The 19019-nt window shown below is 48.7% G+C and overlaps 1 protein-coding gene across 14 annotated transcripts in view; it reads left to right on the top strand.

Annotated features, from left to right (window-relative positions):
* The window catches only part of EXD3 (exonuclease 3'-5' domain containing 3), a 282431-nt gene that overhangs the window by 137247 nt on the left and 126165 nt on the right, over positions 1-19019 (top strand). For 12 of the 14 annotated variants that reach the window (XR_007629431.1, XR_007629432.1, XR_007629427.1 and 9 more), the window contains 8 exons: positions 2663-2801; positions 3089-3302; positions 4229-4338; positions 5432-5642; positions 6761-6927; positions 9222-9392; positions 16119-16172; positions 18190-18321. Coding sequence is in view for 3 of the 14 variants with exons in the window: in XM_050319850.1 (XP_050175807.1) it covers positions 2663-2801; positions 3089-3302; positions 4229-4338; positions 5432-5642; positions 6761-6927; positions 9222-9392; positions 16119-16172; positions 18190-18321 (1198 nt within the window). In the remaining 11 variants the exon portion in view is untranslated. The remainder of the gene's footprint in view (positions 1-2662; positions 2802-3088; positions 3303-4228; positions 4339-5431; positions 5643-6760; positions 6928-9221; positions 9393-16118; positions 16173-18189; positions 18322-19019) is intronic. The other 2 variants (XR_007629429.1, XM_050319851.1) reach the window with 2 other exon arrangements.

Raw genomic sequence — 19019 nt, 5'->3', positions numbered from 1 at the left:
TCTCCTGCTGGGGTCATATGTCCAAATTCTGAACTCCAGGTAACAGCTAGGATCAGTCAATGGCTGCCTGGTTAGTGCCAACACCTCTCTGTGGGATGAGGAGACCATTTTAAGAAGACCAAACCTGAGACTGAGCAGGACTGTCTGCTCCAGTGGATTTATCATCAGGTTTGCTGTCCTCAATATTACAGCCTGTTTCAGTCTCCTGCAAAGAGGTACTTAAGCTTTCATAACTAAATTGATACTTTTGGAGCACAGCTTGGACTCATCTGAAGGTGAATGAGACCATGGTGTATTACTATTTTTTTAATGCTGGTGGTTTTGGGAAGGTCTCACAGATGGCTTTGAACTGTTCATGTTCATGGATCATGGCTTTGTGGATCTGTTGTTTCTACTAGTGCAGGTCTGGTTCTTGTTCAAGCCCCATGTCACCTCAGGAAACACGACACAGATTGAAACACTCTCTGCAAAGAACAACTCCAGAGGGTCTGTGGCGTTTCTGGAGCACAGGAAACTCTTGTCTGTCTAGGACGTGGTCCTACCTCGCTCTGATGCACTGCTGGAGCTGCCCTCCTGCTCCTCCTCCTGCTTCTCCTCCCTTCTAAAGCCACATCAGCCACCAGTTGGGAGCCAGGAGGTTTTTGCATGAGGGATAAGTCCTCAAAACACAAAGGGATGGTTAGAGGAGTGTGGCTGAGCCACAGACTGTGCATCTAGAGATAAAACTCATCACTGCATCTCTGTGCTGTGGGACTCCTGTGCTGTGCCGGGTGGAGGGAAGGCAAGGCAGGGAGGATGTGCATGAGGAGTTGGGACAGATGAATACAAGCCTTTGTCCTGCAGTTTACTCATCCAGTCATGATACCTACTGTAGTGGCTGCTATAAAGTCAGCAGAGCCAGGGAACCCCATAAAACAGTCTGACTGCCTTGTTTATTGAGCCAACAAAGCCCCAGGTTCCCAGAGAGGGAGTTCACACTGCAGAGAACAAGGTGGCACCAGCATATAAATGACATCATCTGTCTCTGGTCACACCACACGGGGCTCCTGAGCTCTACAGGTGAGAATATTCCTGGAGACCTGAGCCTACACACCTTCATTAAATATTTTACACAAATATTGACTTCCCCATGCACACAAACCCTGGAAAAGAGTGTTTGTGCAAGGAGAGCTGCTCTGCTACAAAATCAGTCACGCAGGCTCCCAAACACAAGGTTAGTAAATAGTTTCTCAAATAATGAACCATTTCAAGTTTCTCTGGGAAAGAGACTATCCAGAAATGTGTGATATGTCCAAAATAGCTGGATCTTTTTGATTAGTTTCTTTTCTCTGGTTGCATCATCTGGCTGAGCCTCTTGAGTAACACACTGACCTTCGCTTCTGAGGGCATTTCACGAGACTCTGCTGCATTTGGAACAGAAAACGTGCTGTGTAAGATCCTGTTGTAGGCAATCACTTAACTCATTTCTGCAGACATCTTCCAACATTCCCAGGGAATTAATTCACAGAGACTGAGTTTCTCTGTATGGTACCATCAGAAACCCACATGGAGGGAGTAGCACAAGCAGGGCACACACTCTGTGGGTTCAGTTGCTGCCTTCCCCAAAACAGAGAAGGGTTTGAATCTTTATTTCTGAACTTTTATCATTTCATTCCTGTGCAATGTAGGACAAATGTCCTTGTGCACCCTTTGTGACCATTTTACAGGGAAGAGGATGGAGGAGGAGAAGCTGGATGGCTTCAGGGAGGTCTGTGAAGCCTTCCCAAGCCATTGCACTATGAAGTGATGAGGCAGATTCCCCTGTTCCCAGATGATGGGGATCTGAGTGTGGAGCAGTGTGAGAGGCTGTGTGTGAGTGGGGCAGAGTGAGGCTCCTGTTTGGACACAGTGCTGCTCAGAGCTGGCTCTCCACTTGGTGTCACACCAGCAGGCTCCTGTGTTAGCTCAGAGGCAAGAATCACTAGATCTAAAATGTGTTATCCCTGAATGTGGAAAGAGCTGCCCAACTTTGTTATCCAGGTTCTGGGCAGGAGGGATGAGCACTGAGGACAGGCTTGGGCTCTGACTCCAGCAAGTGGTGTGGGTGTTCTCTTCAGTGGATACAGAGTGTGTGCATGATGAGTTCTTGGATACAGAGACTTCTGGGAAAGGAATGGAAAGAGAGGCTGGGCCTACAAGAAGGCTGGAGTGGGACTTTTCACAAGGGCCTGGAGTTACGGGGCAATGGGGGATGGTTTCCCACTGGCAGAGGGCAGGGTTAGATGGGATAGTGGGGAGAAATCCTTCCTTGTGAGGGGGGCAGGCCCTGGCACAGGTTGGCCAGAGAAGCTGTGGCTGCCCCTGGATCCCTGGAAGTGTCCAAGGCCAGGTTGGATGGGGCTTGGAGCAACCTGGGATAGTGGAAGGTGTTTCTGCCCATGGCAGGGGGTGGAATGATATGGTTGTTAAAGTCCCTTCCAATCCAAACCAATCTGTGATTCTGTTATTCCAAGATGAAAGGCTGAGATTACAGGGAAAGTGAGGAAACAGTGGGTAAGAGAAAGTGGCATGGGAAAAGGGAGGGCTGGGGTAAAATAAACAGCATGAGACTTCCCACTCTTCCTCAAATCCAGGATTTCCTCCCATTGCATGGCTCAAAACTGTTGTATCTGATTTTGTGCAGGGTAGAAGAGGCCACAAAAGCAGATAATTATGAAGACAGTAAGAAGAAGGACTATTACCAGCTTCCTATTCCACGGGAAAATATTCACTTCCTGCAGACATGGGAAGAGACACTGCAGTGCTGGGAGAAGGTGCTGCAGGTGAGTGTTACCTGGGATTGACTTTGCAGGTCAGGGAGCAGTGTCTGCCTCCTGAAGCCAAGAATAGCTGCTCCTTTAGGTTTGTTTGACTGGGGGAACGTGTCAGGCATTGTGCCAGGAGAGGTCCCTGCAGGGGTACTCAGGTGCTGTGGGAGTCACCTGGCTCTGTAGCAGTTTGCACAAAGAGCTGCCGTGGTTGGAAAGGAGATTCTTGTGCCCTGGACACACTGCCCGGGCCCCTCTCAATCCCAGCAAGTGTCTGAGTGCGGGAGGTGTCTGTGTTGCAGCCTGGGCAGGTTGTTGGTGTTGACATGGAGTGGAAGCCTTCCTTTGGCATGGTGGGGAAGCCCCGTGTCGCCCTCCTCCAGATGGCAGTGAAGGATGAGGTGTTCCTATTGGACCTGCCACGGCTCCTCGAGCAAGCTGAGGAGGAAGAGGAGAAGGAGAAGCTCCCCCGATTCATCCAGAGGCTCTATTCGGATGCTGCCATCACTAAGCTAGGTAACACACCTCTCTTCTCCCTACCCTGGGGCTTCACACAGCCTACTGTGTCATTTTTGTCATTCCTAGATCATCTTGGAGTTGTCATTCTCCAAATCCACTTGCCATGGAACCAGCTTTTGTAGCCCTGGGTGTTCAGTCACTGCCAGACCAGGAAGTAGGGTGACCAGGGGAATCACAGAACAGTAGCATATCCTGAGCTGGGAGGGACCCACAAGGATCATCGAGTCCAACCCCTGGCCCTGCACAGACACCCCAACAATCCCACCCTGGCCCTCAGAGCGTTGTCCAAACTCTCCTGCAGCTCTGGCAGCCTTGGGGCTGTGCCCACTGCCCTGGGGAGCCTGTTCAGTGCCAACCACCCTCTGGGGGAAGAACCTTTCCCTGAGATCCAACCTGACCCTGCCCTGACACAGCTTCATGCCATTATATTACCCCATTTCAGATCAGAGCAAAGATTTCTATTTAGCTTACACTCTTAGATTTGGGATTATCCTAATTCCATACTAAGCTCCAACTGACACCCAAACCTCAGTGGTTTAGGGAAGTCTGGCAGCCAGAGCTTTCTGGATGTCCCTGTCCCTGAGCTGTTGTGCTGGACACCAGAGCTCTCTGAATTACCATACCTGGTTTCTGGGGGCTTTTGGCAAGATTTGCAAAGCCTGGATTTCGAGGACAAATTCATAATTACCTTCCCAGATTTTAAATAAGTTGGTCTTAAACTCAGAATTTTTCATCCACCTCTTCTCTCCCTGGATCTCCAGGAGTGTCTCTTGGGAACAGGAGAGTTGGGAGCCCTGTTTGAACAGTCTTCCCACCAATGTCTGTGTGTCTTTTGTCAGCATTTTGACTCTGAAGTCGAAGAAGCTGCGGTGCTTTAGCCTGAGTTCTCTCACCTGTGTGATTTGGGCTGTTTTTATCTCCAGGTTATGGGATGTCTGGAGACCTCAGCAGCCTTGCAGCCACATGTTCTGCTCTGAAAGACGCGGAGAAGCAACTGCATGGTGTGGTGGATCTACTCACAGTGGATAAACAAGTAAGGATGAACACATCAAGATGTGGGAAATTGTGTCTCCTGTGTGCACTGGTGGATAACTGTCCTGAATCCACAGCACTGTCTGTTTGTATCCTGGATTGGCAGGGATACAGCTACATGAGTAAATAGACCATTTCCTCTAGTGTGTTTGAGGTGTTGGGATTCTGTAAAGGAAGACAGAAGCATTTTGTTTCCATCAGCTAAAAGATTAAAGCTTGCAATACTGACAGCTTTTTCCCAGCCTTTATGAAAGCTCCATTCAGCCAGGGCAAGGTTTCTGAGCACAAGTTATGCTTGAACTTAAGAAGACTAAGTTCTTGTAGGAATTCTGCTATCCCAGGACCATGCAGGATTGAAGCAGATATGATGGAGTTAATGATTTGTACAGAACTCTAATGTTCCTTGGAGGGCTGCTGGTGGGTTCAGCACAGGAATTTCTGGTCAGCTGAAGCACAGCTGTCCCTGGGTTTGCACACAGGAGCTTTCAGCAGTCTGCAGAAATGTTGAGCATAATAATTTTAATGGGTAAAATGTACAAATGTACAGAGTGTGTTTAAGGCTGTGGGTTGGGGTGAAGCAGATCTTTGGGACTGATAGCTTAACCTGGGAAGTGCTGCAGGGGCTGACGTACCTGCCAACAGCTATTGCCTCAGTTTAACCTGAGAAATGGCAGCTTCAGAAAGGGTTGCAGCCCAGGGTGGCACAGCAATGCCTTTTCTCACTGGGACAAGGAGGAGGAAGATGCTGGTCTTTTATTGAGTGGGTGCCTAGCAGCCTCCAGCACTGCTGAGCACCCAGAGCCCTCTGAGGAGCCCCAGTCCGTCCCTGCAGCTCTGGTACAACGCTGTACAACAATGCCCTTTTTTCTCCTTCCTTGGCTACGAAACAGATTTCTCTCCAGCGAGCGTGTTTGTTAAACAAATAACCCGACGCCGTTTATATCTAATGCCATCCCAGCCCTTGTCTGAGACAACGGGGTTCGATATGCCAGGCAGATGGACGTGATAGGGCTGTGCCTGGCCCCACCCGCTGGGACACGAGGTGGTGAAGCTGTTTTACAACCAGGTGTTTTCTATCTCTTTGTTTCCATCAGCTGCAGAAGGGCTGCAGTGAGTGGAGGAAGGACGGCCGGAAGGTTGATGGACTGTCCCCGGAGCACAGCCACGAGGAGAGAGGGGTCAGGCAGCAGGAGAAGGGACTCAGCCTGCTGGTGCAACATGTGCTGGGAAAACCTCTGGATAAAACAGAGCAGCTGTCAAACTGGGAGAAACGGCCTCTCCGGGAGGAGCAGATCCTCTATGCAGGTCTGGTCCCTGCTCAGTGACACGGAGGGGGCACCTACACCTCCAGGTGTCCAGGACAGGTTGTGTTTGGCTGTTCTGTCACCAGGAAGGTCGTTAAGTAGCAAAGGAAGAGAATGGCTTTGCAGATTAGTTCCTGTTCAAAGGAGTCAGCACATGTTTTGTTTGTCCTTTTGCGGACATGGCTTTAATGGTTGAAGTTTAAACTGTCCAGTGATTCATTATTTCCCTTATGAAGGAATTCCTGTGCTTTGCAGATTTTGTCTGATGAAACATCACCTCAGTGGAAACTCTTCTCAGTAACTGAAAGGAAGAAAGTCCACTTCCTTCTGCCTCATTTCACAGCCTTCCTGGGAAACAAATGCTGTGTTCATTTGTCACAGTGAAGTGCTTGTTAGAGCCGGGTTAGAATTGGGCAGACGTGGTGTCAGAAACTGCAGCACAGAACCAGGACTGTGGAGGGACCAGTGGAGTTTATTGCTGATTATCCCAGAGTCAGAAGTCTGGGTCTAAATCTTTTCCTGGGGCATCAAAGGACATTCTTTGCTGAAGCAAACCAGCCCTTTGTTAAATTCAACTATCCTTGAAGCTGACACAGTTCCCACAAAAGTTAATCACTAGGACTTGTCAAACTGGCTGGGAGACTCTGGCAGTTCCCGTTGCAGGGAGCAGAGCCACACAACAATGCGTGTGGGCAGGTGATTGCAAACAGCTCAGTTAATGCCTTTTCAGATATTACATCTAAGTGGGGAAGTTCCCTTCCCATTGGGAGATGTGGTGAGGAACCGTGGGCAGGCTGAGGGACAGTGGTGAGGAACAGGGGCTGTCTGGAGCTATCAGGTGGTGGTTGGAACAGCCACACTACAGTCTGGGTTGTGTTAGAGTGGAGAGGGCAGAGCCTGTCACTTTTGGAGATCCTGCCTTGACCCTCTGTGACTGTGTGTTCAGTTATGAGGCTTCTTGAACCTCTCACGGAGCGCAGGGTATGACGTGAGTGAGTTGGAGCTTCACAGGTTGTTCACAGGGGCTTTTACAAAGGTAGGGGCTCTCCCTGGCACCAGGAAAGCCTCTGGTTTACCTTTGCATGGACCCAGCTGAGGTTCATATCCCCTTTCTTTCAGCCTCTGACGCGTACTGTTTGCTGGAGATCTACGAGAGGCTCTGCAAGGACCCAGAGAGCTTTGGGCTGAGCTCGGACCTGATGGACAGTCTGGTGGGAAAACGGAGCATAAAACCCAGGGCAAAGAAGCAGCTGAATAAACAAGAAGCACTGTCACCTTCTGGACAGGTTTGTAAACATCTTCAAAGAGCTGCTTGTTGCTCAAGACCCCTGTAAATCATACCCTACTCGTTCTCAGTCATACCATGAGCTCTGCACGGTGGACCCGTTTGCAGCCTGTTCTCAGGACTATTGCAGCAAACATCCTTCTTGTCCCTCCCTCCTTGGAATGATGTGCTTTCTCCTTGGCCTGGGCTGATTTCCCTGCACTGTGAGGCTCATTTGTCTTCACACAGCGTTGGTGCAGATCTGTGTGCAGAGTCCAGTGAGCCTTGCTGGTGGAAATCTATTTCCACAGTTCCTCGGCGCTGTGGGTTTGGATTCTGTGACCAAGGTGTTGCATCCATGAGGTTTCAAAACTCTGACCTTCTTACTTTTGATTTTACTAAGCTTCCACACCTTAGTTTCACACTTGGAATGTCTCCTCAGTTGTGTCTGGAGTACAGGTGTGCAAAGTTGAAAGCAAACGATCCATCAAAAATGCCTTTCTGCTAAAGATTTGTCTCTGCCTCCCTGCACAGCACCACAATCCAGGACTGGCCTTTCCCAGTAGACTGTGTTGTGGCAGAACCTTAAAACTCCACTGGCCATAACTTGGAGCTGTGTGACTCTGCTTAAGTATCCTGGAATATGACTGGTTCCTCTCAATAATAAAGTTTTACTTTCAAAATGGAACCCGTCCAGTGGTTATGCACCTTTGGAAACCTCAGCAGAAACCCCATTTTGTTTATTACCTGAGAAGACTCACTGTAACTGTGTATCCTTCTGAGGAGCCCCAAATGTGTGCCGAGTTCCCGAAGTCAATGCCACCTTCCATGGTTGGGCTGAGCTGTATCCACCTTGTCAGGTGTGTGTAGAAGAACAGCATCCCCTTAGTCCTCAGCAGGCAGTAAAACATGGAGCTGCTCAGTAGCTCCCTAAGCACTCTGCTCATGGGAATGCTGTGTTACAGCAGAGCTGACTGGCTGCTGCAGAGATGGGAAAAGTGAGTACTTCAGGCTTGAATTACCTTGGGAACCCACGGGTCATCTTTGTGCTCTGTACAGTCAGATCCATGAACTGAAAGGCAGTTGGTAAAACCTGGACTGGGACAACAAGAAAAGCAGACTTCTCCTGACTGCATCCTGCAGGACTCCAGACTCTTTTTCCCAGTATTTCCTGGTCCACTATCTGAAGTGGGGCTAATGACTCTGTTCTCCTTTATAAAGTTTTTTGCTCTCTGCTGGCATGAAACGTGAGAAAAAAGCTACATATGACAGTGCTGGCCACTGGATAAACACTGGTGAGGGCCAGCTGCTGCTCCTGCACATCTGTTTGAGCAGCAGCAGCAGCAGCCAGGGTCTTCCAACTGCCTCAGCACTGCAGGGCAGCTCCATCCCTTGTCACAGCCCTGTCCCAGGTCAGGATCCTGCAGGAGCTGGTGACAGTGCAGTGTGCCCCGTGCTGCAGAGCCCTGAGCTCGTGGACCAGCTTCTGGGAGGTGCAGCCTCACACCAGTGGAGCTCCTGCATCTGAGCTGGTTCCCAGGGTCAGGCCAGGTGGAACTGCATGATGTGCCACAGCATTCCCAGCCTTGAGCCAGCTCCTGCAGTGCGGACTCCCTGCATAGGTGCTGGCTGTGTCCTTCAGCCATCCCAGCTGATTCAAGTTCCTGGAGTCAAAAGCTGAACACTGGAAGTTCCTTAATAACTTCCCTTCTCCATGAATTTAGCTATTGTACTTTTGGGAACCTCCCAGCACTGAAGTCCTCCAAGTACAGGAACTCCCCCAGCAGCAGATATTCGAAATAAAACAAACAGAATTCAGGCTCTGCCTATTTTTAACCTTCCAAAGATAACAAAGCTGACGTGGTTGCTTTGTCTACCTGGTTCTCCCTCTGTCTGTGTGATCCCCTTCCCAAATCATAGCTTTGGCACACCTTTATTAATTGCACACTAATTCAGTAGGGGAACAGCAGCCTTGACGATGTTTCTGTGACTTCATGCAGATGTCTGTGTAGGGCACTGAAGGCCAGGCTGGCATTTCTCCAGGGAAAGGCTGCAGGTCCCTGGACTGGGTGGCCAGCTGGCCAGTGAGACAATGACTAATTCAGATTTAGCCCCATCACGTGCTGCCTCCTGCCCACGTGGGAGTGGGCAATGTGGAAAGAGGGAAGGAGGATGTAGAGGTGCTGCAGAGCATGGTGTGATACAGGTGGAAGGAGACAATGGATTTGTTGTGCGGTGGGTGAATGCAGGGAGGTGAAACACGAATGCACTGGAAATCAGCCTTCTGCTGTTCACAGATCTCTTGCCTTTCTCTAGCAGTGCCAAGGATCCCAGATGGAGACCCCCCGTGGCCCTGCCCCTGTGTCCCCCAGGGAGTTCAGCGTGGTGTGTGATAACATGCTGCAGGGCCTGGGCCGCTACCTGCGCTGCCTGGGCGTCGATGTCCGCATGCTGGACAACGAGGACGACCACAGGAAAGCTGCTGAGGTGAGTCAGGCACACACATGTGCATGTTCACAGCTGCCACTGTGCTCCCTGGGGATGGCTGCTCCTGCTGTGGAGCTGCACTGGGCATCACTGGGCCAGACAGGCAGCGGGTGCAGGAGCTGCCCTGCAGGTGCCTCCCCTGTCCCTGTGCTGAGTCCCAGCTCTCTGGGTCAGTCTGAGAAGCTGTGCCACCTGGCAGCTGGTGGCAGCTGGTCCCTGCAGTGGTGTGTGGGCTTGGTTCTCTGCTTCCAGTAGAGAGGAGCTGAGCAGAGACTGCTGTGATCTCACTCTTATTTGTATCTGTTTGTGTCATCAACAGCTGGAGCAGTTGAAGTCATGAGAAGAACACAAACAGAGTGTAAAGATCATAGAATCAGAGAATGGTTTGGGTTGGGAGGGACCAAAGTGTCTTTGGGGAGGCTGTGTGTTTGCAACAAGACAAAAGTCACTGAAAGGAACCCAAAATTCACTTAGAGTTCTAATGAACTCCAGTTTGGACTTACAGGAAAGGTAATTGTTTGCCTTGGGTCCAGGTCCTTCTGTCTGGTTGGACAGAACCATAATCCAAAGATGGCTGTTCAGTATGGAAGGGAAAATGTCCGTAATCAGTGGCCATGTAATGTCCTGGCTGGCCACCAACTTGTGAGGTGACTCAGAGGTGATCAGCCACAACTTGCTATGACTTAATTGGAAGAGTCTCTAACACACATGGGGGCAGTGGACATTGATTTGGGCTCCCATAAGAACTCTGATCCTCTGCTTCCCAGAGGAGAGACACGTGCTGCTTCATTTCAGCCATGTTTCTGCTATGCCAGAACTGGAGATATCCAGCCCACACACTGTGTGCTATCAAATGTGCACGAATCACCCGGCTTGGTGTGCAGGATGTTTCCTCTTCAGATGTCTGCTTGGCCTGGATCCGGGGCAGGCTCTAACTTCTGCAGAAATAATTAATATCTCCTCCCCGCCAAACTCGCACAAGTCATTTAAACAAACCAGTTCTCACTGCTTCCCCCCAGAGCCCCGACTCCGCTTCTCATCCTGATACCTTATCGTGCCACGGACAGGATGTTTGGCATTGCTTTCTCTATGGTGACCGGACAAACATCCTTTCACTATCAAAAGCCCTTGGAGTGTTACTGTATTGCAGAGCCTTTGATCTGGGCTTGGATAATCAAAGATAAAAATAGACTCCTCCCACCCTGCTTTATATCTGGCTTGTCCTGATTTAATCAAAGTTGAATGTTGACCACCCTACGCCCAAAAACTTGGAAATGTTACTGCAAGGGCCAGGAGGGGGTTTGGATCCAGGTCACTGAGTACAAGACAGACAGTTTGGGTGTTGTCCCAGCACAGTGTCAAACTAGTGTCACCAGGAATATGTGAGTGTGTACAGAGTTAGTGTTTGTTCATCACGAAAGTCTTTTCACTCAAATGATTTATCAGTCATATTACACGTTGTGCCAAGAACTCCTGCACCACCTGGCATTTGCTCTGTATTGTTCTCATTCCTGTGGCTTGGTAAAGTGGCTTCAAGTGTTGGTAGGCAGGTAGGTCTGGTCCATCACCCTCTATTATTTGGGATCAAACTTAAAAGCTTGTGAACTTCATCATCTGTGCTTGGCAGCTCTGGAATTGATTTATGTTTTATTTTAGACTAGTACCTGTGGCAGGAATTAGTTTGAGAACCCCCGTTCCAGGAGGTCTCTGTTCCATGGACATGAAATCCATGTCCTGTGTTCTGCTCTATGTTGTGCTGTTGTTATTGGCTAAATGTTTTATCTTGGACATCAGTTGTCGTGGCGAGTTTATTGTGCCAGATCTGCCATCTCAGATGTGCAGGCATGTGAGAGCAGGACCTCTGACACCATGAGCCACTGGACCCCTCCTGGCTGTCCATATGTAGTGGTGGCAGTGCTGGTTTAACAGCTAGACTCGATGATCTTAGAGGTCTTTCCCAACCTTGTTGATTCTGTGATTCTATGGTTCTGTTTATCTCCTGTGAGGTGCCACCAGCTTGCAGTCTGTGATTTAATGGTGCTATCTAATCAGGACTTGACTGGAGAAGCGACTGATTAAAGTTGCCTGTTATACACAGAAAATCTTTAAAAATGGAAAAATATGAGAAACTCATACTGAAAATGTCTGTGGTGAAATCTGTTCTTGTGTGAAAGGCACAGAGCTCACAGGCCATCCTTACAGAAACATTTTAGCCTCTGTCCACGAACATCAACCTCTTGGGCAGTTACAGGTGTCCTTTCCCAAGCCCTCTCACCCAGTGCTGGTTTTACCACCACTCTACCTGCTGTAGCACTTGCACACACATGTTTGGCACAGCAGGAATGCAGCTGGGGGATGAAATTTGTTCCAGATGTGCTGGATGAGCTCCTTTACCTGACATTAGTAGCCTGTACAGTGAGAGATGGGACCCAGCACATGCTTTCCGTGACACACTCCTGCCTGCCAGCACTGCTCTGGTCCTGCACCTTGGGGAGGTTCTTCTGCAGGACTTTGGGCAGTGGCCCAGGCTGGCCCAAGCCTGGCTTGTGCTGTGTGGCTGCTCTGAAGAAGGGCTGTGTGCATCCAGCCATTCCTCCCCAGGCACTCCAGCCCAGGGTAACCCCTCAGGTACAGAATGCAGAGATTCCATCTCTTTGATGCAGCACATTCTGGGTGTGCAGGGGCCATGTTTTGGTGAGCCACCCTTTGCATTTATTCCATAAACAACGTGTTATTTCCAATCAATACAAGTTTCTTTACTTAAATCATGTCCTGTGCCTGCTGTGTTCCTACCCAGGTCTTCCATGCCCCATCCCTGGGAAACATTCCAGGTCAGGTTGGAGGGAGGCTCTGAGCAAACTGATCCACTTGAAGATGTCCCTGCTCACTGAAGGGGATTTGGTACAAGATGGCCTTTAAAAGATCCCTTCCGACCCAAACTATTTTATGATTCCAGATTGTCTTCTGCAAACTTCTCCTTTCAGAGAATCTTAAACCTATGTTTTGAGTTTTCCAGGTGGATAATTGGAAGAAGATAGGAAAGTTTTAGTGGGTGTTCCTGTTTTCTCTGCAGTTTTGTAGATCAGGCAGATGCTTCTCACACTGAACTCAAAGGATCACCCGTCAGCCTGAAGTGACTACAGTAGATCCTGCAATGTTGTACATCAGGAGTAGAGAAGAAGTTTTTAAGAAGATTTTGGTATTCTCTTAGGTTTCTAATAAGAGACTTAGTGGAATCTCAAAGCTGCTTCAGTTGAGTTGAGGCTTAGTTTGTTTGATTTTTTTAATGGACTTTGCTATTGGTCTTCAAAATCATCCTCATCTCTAAGAACACTTTGACACTAAGACAAACCTGGTACCTTTTGAAGTGTGATAATAACCAGAAGGCAGGTAAAACTGGCTTCCTGCAGCTCCCATGCTGTGGAAGGTTCCCTTGCAAGGTTACACCTACCCCCCAAAACTCCAGGTGAACCAGTGAGTTGGAGAGGAGGGTCAGGCTGGGTGATCTCAGGAGCCAGACAGAGCACTGTGCACCCAGATCTAATTGCCCTGGATTGATTTGGAGCCAGGGGACACAAAGGGGACTTTAATACTGCAGTGAGCAGAGGATGACATAATGGGGGAATCTAATCTCAGATCTTGTCTCAGCTTTGAAGGCTTTTTCCATATTTTTGATGTAGATGACATTCTTCAGGTTGCTGGCCTTTTTACTGCACAGACTGTCAGGGAGCTAAATTCACAGAGGGCGGATGAAGAACTGTGTTGCTTTCAAGATCAGCACTTGGCTTGTAATGTTTGGTCAGCAGGAGGAGGAGGTGTTTTATTGGAGACCTTGATACCAACAAGTCTGCATTAAGAAACAAAACTGGGTGAATGGTTTTGGTGTGATACTTAAGGCCACATGATAAAACCATGTGATAACTCTGTACAGTTCATAGTATTCAGGAATGCTGAAGAGAAGTTTAGGGTTGCAGTGTCAGTGGGGCTGGACTGAGGGTTCTCAGAGCTGTTGAGCTCTTGGTTTACTGTCTGTTTTAAAGGAGCCTGGGATAACTCCCCAAGGGTTGGACTGAGTTTTGGGATCCACTTCTCTGGTAGATCCTTGTCTGAGTACTTTCCCACCACACATCGTGGGGGATGTGTGCACTGTCTGTCCACTCCCTCTTCATCTGAACTGGGATTTTGCTGGCCCAAGTTCAGGATCACTGCAAGGGGGTCACAGCTTTTCCTCGACTGCAATTTGCTTCTTCAAGGGCGTGTGGCATTGCCCAGCATGTGTCTTGCACAGACTTGGCAAAGTTTAACTTACAAATCCAGAGCCTTGTGCTGCTGTTTCTTGAACCTTCTTTTGGCCTTACTTCAGGATCTTTCAGGTTGTCACGAATCATCCTGGTGCTGGCTTCGAAGCAAAGGGGCTCTCTGCCCTCTCTCCTCAGTCATTGTCCTTCCAGGTCTCTCTGACAGCAGTTCCTTTGGGTTCACTCATCTCTGCAGGATGGAAGTTGGCTAAACAGACAGGCACATCAGGGGCTAAACAGTAACAGCAAGACATTCGGGAGTGCTTTCTGTCCAGAAGGTCTGAGCCTTTTCCAGAGGAAGTTGATATTATCTTTGTAGTAGATTGTGAAACTGAGGCCAATGCCCTCTCTGCAGCACTTGGGCTGGAGCACAGTTCGCTGACACCCACTCCAAAATGCTGCCCTGGGCCTTCCTTTCCTCTTGTTTGCAACCCTGAGCACACATCTCCCGATGGTCCCAGCGCTACCTTCCCCTGCTGCTTTGGACAAATCCAAGGAATTGTGCCTCTTTCTCCAGCATGAGCCCTCTCTGGTCCCAGTCAGATGTGTGCTGTCACATGGCCCTTCTGGCTCTGCGTGCTTCTCCCAGTCCCTGTTCCAGAGGCAGAAAAACATGCTGGAAGAGTTATTGCTTTTCTCCTTTTTATTTGATGTTCTTTGCCTGTCTCTGCAGAGTCATTTAGATAAGAGGATTTATCAAGCTTGAACTAATTAACCCTGGATGCAGGAAGTTAGAATGGAGGGTTCCAGCTCTGAAATCCTCAGCCTTACCCTGAAGCACACATGGGTTGAAGGAATTTCACATCTCTTTTCCCTTGCTGGCAAATTGCTGTGGTGAACTTCTGCTGTTGCCTTACCAGACTTCTCTCAGTAATGTGCCATGAGGGTGCTGTGTTGGCTGCTCAGTACCCAAACTGTGTGAAGCAGGATTCCATGGGGTGCCTCTGCTGCTCAGCTTCCAGGTTCCTGTTCTTACAGGTTTTTTTTTCCTTCATCAAGACAGAGAGGATTGATTTTGAAAGAAATCCAGTAATTTTACCTGTAGGAAGGTGCTTTAGAAGTTGTTACCAATTGCTTTCTCAGGGCAGAACTGGCAGCCAAAGAGTGACTTCACAAAAAAAGGAGGGAAGTAGCTACCTAAAAGGTCAAGAAGGGAAAAAAGGGGAAAAAAAGTTACTTAGCTCCTGCATGGGACCTTCAGAGCCTTCTCCCCTTGTTTCATGTTGCCATAGATCCAGTGGGGTCTTAAAAAAATGGTTCTCTAAGAAAGAGTTTAAAAGTCATGGCTGGGTTTTCTGCTGTTCCCTGGCTATGCTTGGTGGTGTCATCTGTCTGGAAAGGGCAGCAGGGCTTTGATCCCAAATGTGCCCTCCTGCCAAGGTTAGAGAGTGATCCAGAGAGAGCTGCTGAACCCTGAACCAGATGAGAGACCTCCACAACACACAGCTGGAAATCAGTGAAAACCACGAGGGCTTCCAACAGTATGCAAGCCAGTGAAGAAAGATAACCTCATGCCTACCTCACAGCACTGATCTCTTGTCAGCAGGATCGGAGCTGAGTCCTGGTTCACATGGGAATCCTTCGAAATCCTCCTGTCACCATGACCATGAAGCTCTTTCCCTCCTGCAGGAGGGGGAGGGGAGGGAGGGAGGGAGGAATGTCGTTCAGTCATAAGGTCAGTCACACTTCCATCCTCGCAGCTCCAGATTTAGTGTCTCCTTTTGGCACCAACCCATTTGCAGCGTGTCTGGCTCCGTGTGAAGGTCAGCAGTGCGGGTGATGAGCCCCCTGGTAATTCAGTGCAGACCTTCCACTTGAAGGACCAGATCTCTGGTTAAAGCTCAGGACTACGAGTCAGGATGTGATAAACTCTAAGGGAGATATTCCTCGAAGCCCAGAGAGGTGCATAATTCCTGTGTGTTGGATTGCTGGGACAATAACACCCTCTTTCTTTTAGGAGCATTTTCTGTTAATGATATGAAGTTTGCAGACACATTTCATGGTACATTTTTTTGCTGTAATTACCTGCTTAGGCTACTTTTTCCTTTCTCCCCTGTGTAACAGAACTGTTTGCTTCTTTGTAACCCAGACTGAGGAAATAGGAATAGTCTGGGCTAAGGGGAAAAAATAAAAGATAGGTTTTGCATAGAATTGTTTCAAGGTGGGATGGTTCCCTGGGCCATCTGCAGTGCAGATGCAGCTTGTTCCAGCACATGAGAGACATAGCAGGGATTGGCAGGGAGGGGACATGGGATGAGCCATAACTTGCACTACTGAGTCTGGCAAGAGCTCTTGGCCTAGTGTGGGCTGACACTGAAGAGAAACACTCAAGATCTCCAGTCCACCTTCTCTCTTGTGACTGCCAGTAAAGCTTGAAGGCACTGTAACTTCAACCCCTGTTCACTTGGATTTTTGCTGTTTTTTCCAGATTGCCCGACAGGAAGGAAGAGTCATTTTAACCTCTGGCCTCCCGTATCAGACTGTAAGTGTTGTGTTTCTGGGTCTGTATCACTGCGTGGTCTGGGGTGTGCAGGGGAGAGAAGAGGAAAAGCCTGATGTGAATGCAACAACTGGCTTGGCTTTTTCATGTTTTCTGCACTAAAAGCTATGTTAAGGGCCTTGAGAGGTTTGCTGTTCTCAACCCCCAAAGCCTGGGGTGAAATGTTCTTTTGTATCTACTCTCAGTCCTGCATCAGTGGGGAGAGCGATTGCTCTCCTCTGGGGCAGGGGTGGAAGTCAAGCCAAGCAATCCAGAACAAAATGTTTCTGTTTGACCTCACTGGCAGGTGAAATGCAGCTCCATTCCTGTGCTTTTCATCCCAGAGATTCTTGTTTACTGACTGGCTCCACACTGACAGAGTTTCAGCACTTAAAGCCATTTCTTCAGGCTTGGAAGGCAGAGATTGGAAGTCCCCAAGGGTCCTGATGGAAACTGTAGAGGTTTTGTGTTCTTATAGATAAAAAAGTCAAAGCAAAACCCAACCTTACCCTCAACACCAGCTGTTCAGAGCCCTTCACAGACAGTGTTGGTGGGAATCTGCTGAGCCTTCCAAGTCAGTGGTTACAATGTTGTGATGACCTGCTCCAGGTGGCAAGTTTTTACTGGCCAAAAATTCATTTGGAGGAGGGAAAGTGTTCTGGATGAGCCAGAGTTCTGTTCACGTGAGCCAGGGTGCAGGACTTCTCTGTCACAAACTGTCAGTATAAAAGCCCACAACTACTCAAGCAACCAGTTGGAGTATTTGCAGAATACGGGTTGTTAATTTCCTGTGTCATAGCTGAGTGTGAAAGAAAACTCCCCCCATGATGAGACACAGAGGCAAGTGCAGTTGTGCCACCCTGCAGGTTCTTCATCCAGACTGTGGTTCCTTGAGCCTACAGCTGATGTTATAGGTAATTCAGCATCCAGCATAATCTTGTTTGGCAAAGCTTAAACTTCAGAGTTCTGGGTAGGAATTGCAGAAGGAAAATAATGCTTCCAGTGTATGGCACTGAGCTGGGAAATGTCTGGGTCCCTTTGCTCCTTAGCTTTGGATGCCCTCTGCAAGGACAGGATGGCTCTGCCAGGCTCCTTTACTGGTGTGTAGCTATCCCACCTTGTGAGTACTCAGCATGGTCATAAAAATGTGTCTGGAACTTCCCAGAGCCTGTTCCCAGATACTAAATATGGAAAAAACGTTGAGGGAGTGTCCACCTCAATCCCTTCAAATTTCTTGACTATAAGGGAACTTAAACATTTGTGTGAAGGAGAAGGGTTGGAGTGGTCACTGGACACCATTTCCATCATCGTGCTTTGGCACACTGATCTGGCCAGGTTTCATCTGAAAGCTGGCATTTGATTCAGTTTCCTCCTGCTACCCCTCTCAGCACCACTCCACCGACTTATAAACTGACAGGATTTGGGCATATTCTGTAGACTAGAATCATGGAATCATTAAGGTTGGAAAAGACTTTAAGAGCATCAAGTCCAACTGTTAACCCAGCACCACCACCAAGGCCACCACTAACCTGTGTCCTCCAGTACCCCATCCACATGTTTTTTGAATCCCTCCAGGGATGGGGACTCCACCCTGTCCTGGGCAGCTGTGCCAGGGCTGGACAACCTTTTCAGTGAAGAAACTTTCCTTAATATCCAACCTAAATGTCCCCTGGCACAATTTGAGGTCGTTTGCTCTTGTTACCTGGGAGCAGAGCCCGACCCTGACCTGGATCCAACCTCCTGTCAAGGAGCTGGAGAGAGTGAGAAGGGTCCCCCTGAGCCTCCTTTTCTTCAGGCTAAATCATGTTTCATATTTATAAAATACTGCAGCGCTTCAGGAGTCAGAGCTACTGCAGCAGTGACTGCCTGTTAAATTACCAGCTGTGCTGGTTAGATCAAAATTCAGACTGTAAACACATTCTGACTCCAAACATTATTTGTGATTCAAACCACAGCAAGTGTATCAGGAAAATCCCCACATCCCATGATGTGCCTCACTGAGTGTCTTTTTGGTTTGAAGCTGCAGTCCCAGGTGGGAGAAGGAAGGTGTTTCTCTGTGAACTGCTCGGAAAAGGCGAAAGAACAGGCCCTGCAGGTGCTGAAGCACTTCAACGTCCAGGTGTCCCTGAGCGATATCTTCAGCCGCTGCCAGGTAGGACGAGGCTGGTTTGAGCCCCGGGGCCCTCTCGCTCGCTGTTCCCTGCACAGCAGGCGCTGCTTTGGGATTTTGGGCCTTGCCTTCAGTGTTTTCCTGGTTCCCAAGAGTTCTGCTTCGACTCTGGCAGCCCCTTGTAAAGCCCTGGGGAGTTCTGAGTGCGCTCACGTCCCTCAGAGTGGCGATGGCTCAGTCGTGGCAGCAGAGGCTCAGAATCTGCAGCTTTGCTAGAAACTCGCCTGTTCTTCTGATTTTTGGTGCTTGGCATGTGTTTTGGCATCGACTGTCATGGTTATAGGCCCTTTGTTGCTGTGTTCTCTGTCTAGGACACATGCTGTTTTAATTATAAACTATGTTTAATTATGTCTCTGTGATTCTGATAACACTTAATTACTTTAATAGGAGGATTTTTTCATGGGACTTCTTTTTCTTTCAGAAGCTATTAGGTTAATTCATGTCCATGCTAGTTGATGACTCTAGATTGTGTTTGGCACTGTATATCTGTGGATTGTTGTTAAGAATAAATTTTAATTGTGTTAGCTCAAATCACCATCTCTTCCAATTTCACTCTCGTATTTGTTACAGCAACACGCTGAAACCTATCCCTCCAAAAACTGTAATATAAACCAAGGGGCAGCTCCAGCATCTCTCATCTTATCAGTGTTTTAAGAGAGAAAAAGGAGAAACTGGAAATT

This window comes from Myiozetetes cayanensis, unplaced genomic scaffold, assembly GCF_022539395.1.
Source record: "Myiozetetes cayanensis isolate MyiCay16 unplaced genomic scaffold, myiCay2020 scf23, whole genome shotgun sequence".
NCBI classification, from domain to species: domain Eukaryota; kingdom Metazoa; phylum Chordata; class Aves; order Passeriformes; family Tyrannidae; genus Myiozetetes; species Myiozetetes cayanensis.
This window is presented reverse-complemented; position numbering and strand designations above follow the sequence as displayed.